General features: G+C 63.7%; 1 protein-coding gene across 1 annotated transcript in view; it reads right to left on the bottom strand.

Annotated features, from left to right (window-relative positions):
* Positions 1–62: 62 nt before the first annotated feature.
* Positions 63–9,403, bottom strand: part of ARHGEF17 (Rho guanine nucleotide exchange factor 17) — a 30,431-nt gene continuing 21,090 nt past the window's right edge. The window contains exons 3-21 of the mRNA XM_056502868.1: positions 9,040–9,222; positions 8,538–8,654; positions 8,138–8,230; positions 7,599–7,775; positions 7,295–7,345; positions 6,939–7,048; positions 6,745–6,830; positions 6,517–6,635; positions 6,077–6,290; positions 5,889–5,962; positions 5,597–5,790; positions 4,687–4,937; positions 4,122–4,368; positions 3,956–4,042; positions 3,803–3,870; positions 3,303–3,451; positions 2,817–2,991; positions 2,018–2,260; positions 63–1,540 (exon numbers count right to left, since the gene is read on the bottom strand). Of these exons, the coding sequence (XP_056358843.1) occupies positions 1,350–1,540; positions 2,018–2,260; positions 2,817–2,991; positions 3,303–3,451; positions 3,803–3,870; positions 3,956–4,042; positions 4,122–4,368; positions 4,687–4,937; positions 5,597–5,790; positions 5,889–5,962; positions 6,077–6,290; positions 6,517–6,635; positions 6,745–6,830; positions 6,939–7,048; positions 7,295–7,345; positions 7,599–7,775; positions 8,138–8,230; positions 8,538–8,654; positions 9,040–9,222 (2,829 nt within the window). The 3' untranslated portion in view covers positions 63–1,349. The remainder of the gene's footprint in view (positions 1,541–2,017; positions 2,261–2,816; positions 2,992–3,302; positions 3,452–3,802; positions 3,871–3,955; positions 4,043–4,121; positions 4,369–4,686; positions 4,938–5,596; positions 5,791–5,888; positions 5,963–6,076; positions 6,291–6,516; positions 6,636–6,744; positions 6,831–6,938; positions 7,049–7,294; positions 7,346–7,598; positions 7,776–8,137; positions 8,231–8,537; positions 8,655–9,039; positions 9,223–9,403) is intronic.

Here is a 9,403-nt window from a genome sequence, read left to right as displayed (position 1 = left end):
TGCCCGTTCTCACCCTGTCCCTGCCACCCCATCGCGAGGTGAAGGATGAGACCACGCTGGGATCGTTCTGGCACGGGTGACCTTTAATAACAAAGAGCCCCCGAGTGACCGAAATCATCCCCCCGCCTGCTTTCCCAAAATATCCTCATCATCCCAATTATAGCACACACTCACTCACCCCGCTGACGGACAGACGGACGGCTCCATGTGGGATGGCAGCATTCCTGTCACTCACCCAGCTGTGTGGGACTGGGGACACCCTGATTCATCCCTGCCACCACGGTTGTCACGTCTCCCATGGGGACAACAGGGTGTCAATCTGCGAGCACTGATCTCGCCTGGATCCTGGGGTGAAAGCACGAAAATGGGAGAGGAAAAGGGCAAATGGGGGAGGGCTGGTCTAGCACAGTCTCGTTTTTAGGGTCCCCCACACTTGTCACCCCATTTTAAGGGTGAGGGGACAGCCCTGGTGGCTGGCAAGGGATGCGAAGACGATTCCTCTCATCCAGAGACGCCTCAAATGGCAGCAGCGCCTTCCTCCCACTTCCCAGGCTGCTAAGTCCCGCTGGGAATCACAGAGAAGGAGGCGGGGACCCCCAAATTTCCTTCCCTCCTCCCCTCCAGCAGCTGCCCCTCCAGCAGCGTGGTCCAGCTCCACCGCTGGGGTCAGGCTCTCCGGGAAGCTTTAACCCCTCAGCTCCGGAGCGGCGGGACCGGCAGCGCGGTGATGACGCCCCTGACGCCCCCGAACCCCCAAATAAATAAGGATGTTTATATATATATAATATATATATATATTTAAAACAAACGAACAAACGAACAGAGCTATCTGGGTGCTGGCGATGGAGCGAGCGGGTTAGCGGGCGGCCCGGGCGGGGGGGACGCGGCGGGCGGATTGTCCCTGGGGTGGTCCCGCGGCGTGGCCGGGGGTCCCGGGGGCCGGGGGGGGACAGGCCCGCACCCCCCGGCCCGTGAAGCAGGCACACACAAAACCGGAGAGCAAGGCGGGTTCCCGGCTGTCGGGCATCCTCCGGCCGCTCCCCAGGGATGCTCGGTACCGTCCTCCTCCTCCTCCTCCTCCTCCTCCTCCTCCGCGCCTTCCCAAGCAAACCCCCGCCCCCTCCCCATCTTCTGGAGGCCCCCGAAGCGCTGTGTGTCCCCCGCCGAGTCCAGTGCGGCCGGGGGGACGGCGGGGGGAGCGGGGCTCATCCCCCCCAACCCCGAGCACACAGAGAGCAGCCGGGTCGGAGATGAGAGGTGCTGGGGCGGGGGGCGGTGGGGAGGGGGCCGGGACCCCCTCCCCGCACACAGGGGGGCCAGCACCCCCCGTTCCTGGGGGTCAGGGCCGGTCACGCTCTCCAGAGCAGCAGGTGGTTGGTGCTGTCGTCCCGGCCCACGGTCTCGCTGCTGCTGGTCAGCCGGAAATCCTCGTAGCCATCGCCGCCGCTGATCACCAGCATCTTGGGCTTGGACAGCGCCAGGGCGGGGGCACGGGGGCGGGACGGGTCTCGTTTCTCGGCCTCGCTCGGCTTCTCGGCCCCTGGCAAGCGCAGAACCCCAAATGCTGCCACCCGCGCCCCTGCAGCTCTGCTGGTCCCCACCGCATCCCGCCAGCGGCAGCGCAGCATCCGCCCTCCCGGCCCCAAAAACCTCCCCTCATCCCAGCAGCCCCTCCCGCCCCGAACCTGCCCCTGTAAACCGTGCTAGCTCTTCCCTTCAAACCTGCTAGCCCCCATCCCATCTCCTTCTTCTCCCCATCCCACCCCCGCCTCAGAGCTGGGCTGGGTGACACCGTGGGAATCCGGGTCCCCCTGGGAATTTTGGGGTTGCTAACGCTGGTAGAGGACAGTTTAGCAGCCATTTCCCCCCCCCTCCACTGCCAGTTTTTCACCCTGATTTTAACAAGGCAAGAATGGAACGGGAACTCCGACATTTGAAGGCTGGTGCAGCATTCCCAGCCCCAGGAGCACTGTGCACCGCTCCTGAAACACGGGGACACGCCAGGCACCGCACGTACCCGTGTCCCTGGGCAGCGGGAAGAGGACGTCAAAGCCGTCGGGCAGCTCGATGGCCGTGAGGAAGCGCACGTGGCCGGTGTGGCCCTGGGACAGCCCCACCAGCGTGGGCGCCGCCTTGGCCGACACCGCCAGGGTCAGCACCACGCCGGCGCTGGTCCCGATCCACAGCAGCTCCTTGCACGCCAGCAGCGCCGTGATCCGCAGGCAGGCGGCCTTGTGCTGCCGGATGATGGCATCCGAGCCTGCCGGGATCCCCAACATCAGCGCCTGCTCCTGCCCCGCCCACGGATCCCGCTCCGGGCACCTGGGGCACGCGGGACACGGGAAGGGACCCACAGCCCCCCGGCTGGTGGCAGCGCTAGGTGGGATACTGGGAAGGAATGGTTCCCAATTGCTCCTGGCACGGGGTGCCCAGAGAAGCTGTGGCTGCATCTCTGGAAAAGTCCAAGGCCAGGTTGGGCACTGAGGCTTGGAGCAGCCTGGGATAGTGGAAGGTGCCCCTACCCATGGCAGAGGGTTGGATTTAGATGATCTTTAAGGTCCCTTCTAACTGAAACCACCCTGGATCTCCATGATTCTGTGACTATGGGATCACTGCCCTGTTTCAACACGGGATTATCCATTTCCCCAGGGGCTCCCCTATTCCCATGTGGGATTACACAGCTGCCTAACCTGAGCACAGGGACTTGAATTTCCTTCCCCAAACTCAGGATCCGAAATTTCCCACACTGGACGCTTCAAGGCACTTTCCAGGGGGCACTTGGGACCCACCTGAGACACGTCCCGGGTGGCACTTACCAGCCAGCATCTTGTGCACCGGGGGGGTGATGTCTGCCTCTGCCAGCTGCTCGTAGGTGGTGGCGTGGTACAGCCGGACCTGGGCGCTGCCCTGCAGCGCGACCCACACGCCGCTGCCCGCGCTCACCATGCAGGTGACGCTGCGCCCGCCGTCCTGCCCCACCTGGAGCGTGTGCTGCGGGGGGACAGAGCCTCAGCACACCGTGGGGATGCCCCCGTGCCCGTGGGGATGCCACCCTGCCCGTGGGGATGCCACCACTGCCCGTGGGGATGCCCCCGTGCCCGTGGGGATGCCACTGCTGCCCGTGGTGCCGCCCCCGTGCCCGTGAGGATGCCACCCTGCCCGTGGGGATGCCACCACTGCCCGTGGGGATGCCACCATGCCCGTGGGGATGCCATTTCTGCCCGTGGGGATGCCACTGCTGCCCGTGGGGATGCCACCATGCCCGTGGTGCCGCCCCCGTGCCCTCCCGTGCCACACCGTACCTCCTGTGCCAGCGTGCTGCTGTTGAGGACAATGACTCGGTTTTGGCAGCCACACCACAGCTTCCCTGCCACCGCCACCATCTTGGTGATGGGGCTCCCCGGTGAGCCCAGGGACAGCGACTTGGAGTTCTGGGGGTCCCAGAAGTGGCCTGAGACGGGGGGGGGAGAGTGGGGTGGGTAGTTAAAGTGTTCCCCAAAAAAAGTCCAACTCGATACGAACAATGGGGTGTGGTGGCTGAAGACAGTTTTCTCCAGGTCACCCCCCAGAGGGGACATAAACTGATGCCACCGTGAGGTTCCAGTGGCAGGCAGGGACCAGGAGAAGGATGCCCACTTCCACCTGCCTCTGAGTGTGGCGTCTCCAGCATCCCTCCAGGGATGTCCCTTTCCCTGGACACAGGGAAGCCACCCTGAGCATCCCTCCCCAGGGGCTGTCCAAGCCACCCCCCAACAGCCACCGCTTTGGGGCTGCATTTGTCATGTCCCAAATCCAACCTCACCTGCTTCCCGCTGGTACACAACGAGCTCCCCGTTGGCCAAGGACACAAAAACCTGGTTATCCAGGTACCTGTGGGGACAAACCACCTTTGACATCCAGCAGCAGAACCCTGCTCTGGCCCCCCCAGAGCTGCAAATCTCCCTGCCCCACTTACAGGATGCACATGACGGCGGCAGCGTGTTGCATCTTCATGCTGTTCTTCCTGTTCCGGATGTTGTCCGAGGACTGGTACACGTGGATGCTGCAGGAGGAGAGCAAAGCTTGAGGCTCCCCCAGCCTGGCGTCCTTCCCGTGCAGGAATTCCCACCCCAGGGACTCACCAGCCATCCTCAGTGCCCAGCCACATGGAGCTCTGGTGGGCCTCGGGGTCCAGGCTGAGCAGGTCCTCGAGGCTGCCGCGGGTGAAGGAGCCGCGGCTGGAGCGGCGCAGGGCCCGCCCGTCCGTGGGGCTCTCCCCGTGCTGGTTCTGCCCGTAGGTGCCCGTGATGGGCATGAAACCTGGCTCCTGCTCCTCCTCCGAGCTCGTCGTCTCCACTGCTGCCTCCTTGCAGCTCGGGATCTCTTCATCTGTGGAGGAGGAAGAGGAGGAGGAGGAAGGAAGGGGTCAGACCATGACCATGCTCCAAAGTGATGGGGAAGAGACCACGGGTGACATCAAACCCAGGGGATGGCACAGGGATGCTGAGCCCCAAAACCCACGAGGTTTCACCCAAAGCTCCCCCATCCCAGTGCCACACTGTTGAGCTGATGCCTCTCAGTGTCTCTTTTTCCAGGCTCAAAAGCCTCCACCTGCAGATTCCCCAGAGGAATACAAGGCACAGAGGCCAAAACAATGGAGCTGCCCATAATTTTGGGGCTAAAAAGCAGGGGCTGGGGAGGACTCACTGCCGAAGCTGGAGGAGATGGTGGAGTGGCTGGCTTGGCTCTGCAGCGTCCCGGAGGGACTGGGCGAGGACTCGTCGTCGGTGTCATCGCTGTCGAAGGGCACCAGCTCCCTGTGGCCGCCCTCCACGGGCTCCGAGAGCTCCAGCGACGAGCCCGAGATGGAGATGTGCAGGCAGGGCTGCGGCCCCGCCTCCTCTGGCTGCGGCGGGCCCGGCTCGGCCGAGGGGCTGCCCAGCGGCTCCGTGCGCTCCCTGCCAAGGAGGGGGGGAAGGAGGAGGGAGAGAAACGGCTGCAGCATCCCCCCGCGCCCCAGCATCGCCCCGCATCCACAGCATCCCCCTGCATCCACAACATCCTCCCGCGCCCGCAGCATCGCCCCGCGCCCGCATCATCCCCCCGCGCCCGCATCATCCCCCCGCACCCGCAGCATCGCCCCGCGCCCGCAGCATCGCCCCGCATCCACAGCATCGCCCCGCGCCCGCAGCATCCCCCCGCATCCACAGCATCCCCCCGCGCCCGCAGCATCCCCCCGCATCCACAGCATCCCCCCGCATCCACAGCATCGCCCCGCATCCACAGCATCCCCCCGCATCCACAGCATCCCCCTGCATCCACAGCATCCCCCCGCGCCCGCAGCATCGCCCCGCATCCACAGCATCCCCCCGCGCCCGCAGCATCCCCCCGCATCCACAGCATCCCCCCGCATCCACAGCATCGCCCCGCATCCACAGCATCCCCCCGCATCCACAGCATCCCCCTGCATCCACAGCATCCCCCCGCGCCCGCAGCATCGCCCCGCATCCACAGCATCCCCCCGCGCCCGCAGCATCCCCCCGCATCCACAGCATCCCCCCGCACCCGCAGCATCCCCCCGCGCCCTCCGCGGGGCCGGGCACTGCCCCGCCCCTACCTGCCGGCGCGCTGGAGGCCGGGCACGGAGGCCATGCACAGGATCCTGGCCGAGCAGACGGCGATGCACGCCTCCACCGTGGGCTCCTTGCGGATGCTCAGCAGGCACACCTGCCCCACGTAGCCGTCGCTGTTGCACACCCAGACCTCGTGCGAGCTCTCCGGGCTGCCGTGGCTGGGAGAGGCGCAGGAGAACTGCCAGGGAGCAGAAGATTGGGTCATTCAGGACTGATGGAGGAGCTGCTGCCATCTGGTAGCAGCCACTGGAGTGCTTGAAGCCAGACTTTGAGTACCTGCATCCCACTCCGCGTCTTCATGATGGGGATGGCTTTGAGGAACTCTGGGTCCAGGCAGTTTTTGCTGGAAGCTGGGAAAACCAGATGGGGGGATTAAGAAGAGATGGAGGAGAGGGGTCTATCAAAGCAGGGTGGGGGGATGCCAAGCCCACCAGCACGCCCACCTCCCCCCTCCCTGCTGCTACCCAGCTTTTTCTTGGCGTCCTCGAAGGCCTGCTCGAAGCCGAGCCGGGCGTCGGGGTTGGGGAACTCGAAGATGAAGGACTCAGTGCCGTCAGCTTTGGTGGTGCTGAGCTCCACCTTGTTGGGGGGGAAGGCCATGCTGAAGGACAGGGACTGCTTCTCCGACAGCTCCCGGTGGATGGCGGCCATCAGGTCCTTGATCACGTCATCCAGGCCCTTGGGATGGGAACACACTCCAGCTCTCAGGGACGGGCCACCACAAGCCATGTGCTTGAGAACTCCCTGTCCATCCCCTGGCATCCTCCAGAGGCTGCTCCTCTTTTGTGTCTTTAGGGCTGGGCACTTTTGGCCACAGGTTCTCCCCTCTCACTGAGGATATCTTGTGTGGTCCCACCAGGAACGTACCCAACCAGGGGACAGCTCCAGGGCCCCATCCCCATACCTGGTGGGGGAAGCTGAGGGTCTCTGACAGCTTGCTGACTTGCCCCAGGGTGTTGAGGTCTTCATCCAGGCGGCTGATGCTTTTCTGGATGCTCTCCCTGTTGGTGGCTTGCGAGGCACCTGTGAGGGGAGACATGCCCAGTGTTAACCCCTCCCTCCCTGGCACCACCAGCCAGGGGCAGAGATGGTTTTGGGCTGAGATGGGACACTCCAGCAGGCAGTGACAGACCTTTGACAATGTCCACATCCTCCAGGGGCAGCTTCCAGAGCAGTTTGTACTTGCTGGCGGTGTCGATCACGCTGGCCGCCGTGTACCTGGGAGGTTGGGGGGATGGCCGAGCTGCACCCACAGCCACAGCCCCCCAAAGCCAGGCCAGCTGGCAGGGACACCCAGGGGGTGACCCCGAGCCTGCTGGTACTCACAGGCTCATGGAGCTGCGGCGGAGCGAGCCCGACTTGCGTTTCAGCGTGGTGCACACCAGCAGGTCCGTGAAGAGGAAGAAGGAGCGGTCCTTCTTCCCACCCACCGCCTTCTGTGGAGCAGGGGGACACACCAGGGGGTTAATGGCCACCCCTCCTCTGTGCCAGTGCTGGGAGAGGGCCCTGCCTCTGTTTCCCCATGTGCTGCCCTGCCCTTCCATCTGTCTGTTCCATCCATCCATCCATCCATTGCCATCCATTGCCTCCCATGGGCACAGAGGCACTCCATGACCTGCAATCACAGCCTCCCACTGCCCACCCAGTGTGTGGTCCCATGGCCCCACAGACCCTGCTCTTACCACTTCCACGACCATCTCCTGGCGCAGGAACCTGCGGAGCGGGGCCTGGAGCTGTGGGGACAAGGAGACCCGTGGGTGGGGAGCCATGGTGGGGAGCTTTGCAGCCTTCATCCCTGCCCCTGCATCCCCCAGCTCAGAATTGGGAACCCCAGTCCCTTCCCAAACCCCCAGGAGCCCACCAAGGCCAAATGATGACGAGAAAAATGATGATGGAGGAGAAAACCCAGCGTGGGGTGACCCAGAAAGAGCAGAAACATTTTGTGGAGAAGGAAAGAGTGACCCCCTCTAAGGCCCCCATACGTACGTCCTCCATCCCTTCGATGTGGGACTCAATCTCCTGCACGATCCTGGCGTTCCTCTCCACCTCCTCTGCGCTCTTCATGCCCTTGTTGATCCTCTCGGCCACTTGCTTGATGTTGCGTTGGGCGTCGATGAGGAAAGGGTGGTCGGGGTGGTCCTCAGGCGTGTGCTTCAGCAGGTCCTGCCGCGGGGACAGAGCTGGGTGTCACCTCTGGACACACCTGGACATTGGCACTGTCACTGCCCCGGCCCCTCCCATGCTGCTCTGGATGCTGGGGATGGAAACCAGCCCCAGGGAGGGGGTGGCCATGGAACTGGACCCAAAATGACAGCAGCAGAAAGGCTGAGGGTCAGGGGACCACAGCGGGGTGGCAGCAGGGTGACTGTCCTCAGAGTGAGCAAGGCAGAGCCATGAGCACACCAACCTTGTGACAAGGGTGGGAAAAGGGGTCAGGAGAGACCTGAGAGCCCTGAAAGCTGCACAGAGGTGAGGAGGAGCCCCCCATGCTGCTGGTGTGACACTGCCACCCCGGTGTCACCCACCTTCACCAGCAGCTCGTATCGCGGGATCCTCTGCACCGGCTTGATCATCAGGTCGGACAGGGCCTGCTTCTCCTTGTTCTCCCGCATGCTTTGCTGCAAAACACCGTGAGGGACAAGGATGGGCCCCCTGGGACACAGCAGGGACACAGCAGGGACACAGCAAGGACACAGCAGGGACACAGCCTCCCACCAACCCAGGATCACCCATTCTGGTTTGGGGTCATTCCTTCCGCACAATCCGAGTGATTCTGGTTCATCCCGACTCACCCTCTTTGCAACAAAACCAAGAAGGTGGGGGCGAAATTCCCCCAGTCTGGCAATAAATTTACTCCCATTAACTCCCATCCTGCCTGGCTCTAGGTGGTGGCCAGGATCTATGGAGGCAGGAACCAGGACCCACCTCCAGGAACTTCATGAAAGCCGGCCGGGCTTCCTTGGCGATCCTGACGGCATCCTTGGCGTTGAGGAAGTTATCAATGTAGGCAGAGTAGATGTTCACCAGCACATCCTTGGAGAACTGGGAGGGAAGAACAGGGCTAGATCCAGCATGGCTCATGGACACACCGGGAGAGCCTGGAGGGAGCTGCCCCAAGGGTTAACTCTGGCTCTGGGCTGGCGCAGGGAGGGCTCACCCGCTGTCCGCCCACCTCGATTTTTCAGCCCTGACGTTTGTGCTCCCGAGGCAGAAACGCGGAGCTGCAGAGCCAGCCGGGAGCAGCAGCTCCCACCCTTATGCTAAGCAGACAGCAGGCCTGGAGATCGTCTCCTGCTCTCCATCCCAGGCCTGCTGGGCCCATCCTTTCACCACTCCCCTGCCTCCTGCTCCGAAACCTCTGCTCTGGGGCCGTGCCCAGGAGCGGGCACACCCGCATTCCGGGGGGAATCACCCTGCCAGGACCTACCGACTGCACCAGCAGGTCCCCCACTTTCTGCTTCTCGTGCCAGTTCTGCACACAGTCGTGGATCTGCTCCAGGAACTGCTCGTGGTGCTCCAGCAGCTCGGGGATCTGGTCAAAGATCTCATCCACCAGCGAAGGGTCGCACAGCAGGGAGTTCTCCGGCTGCTTCAGCGGCTTCATGTAACCCTGTGGGCAAGCAGAGCCACCATGGGGGGATCCACGGAGCCTTCCTCTCCCTCCCCAGCCAGTTTGGATCTCTCAGCCCATGGAAATAGGGGGATGGATGGCATCCTGCAGCAGGGGGTTCCTCCAGGGGATGCTGGGTTGTGGGACCCGCCAGCAGCACCAGACAGGTTTTGCAACCCAG

This window comes from Oenanthe melanoleuca, chromosome 1 (genome assembly GCF_029582105.1).
Source record: "Oenanthe melanoleuca isolate GR-GAL-2019-014 chromosome 1, OMel1.0, whole genome shotgun sequence".
Taxonomy (NCBI): domain Eukaryota; kingdom Metazoa; phylum Chordata; class Aves; order Passeriformes; family Muscicapidae; genus Oenanthe; species Oenanthe melanoleuca.
Note: the sequence above shows the minus strand (reverse complement) of the source record. Positions and strands in the feature narration are given on the sequence as shown.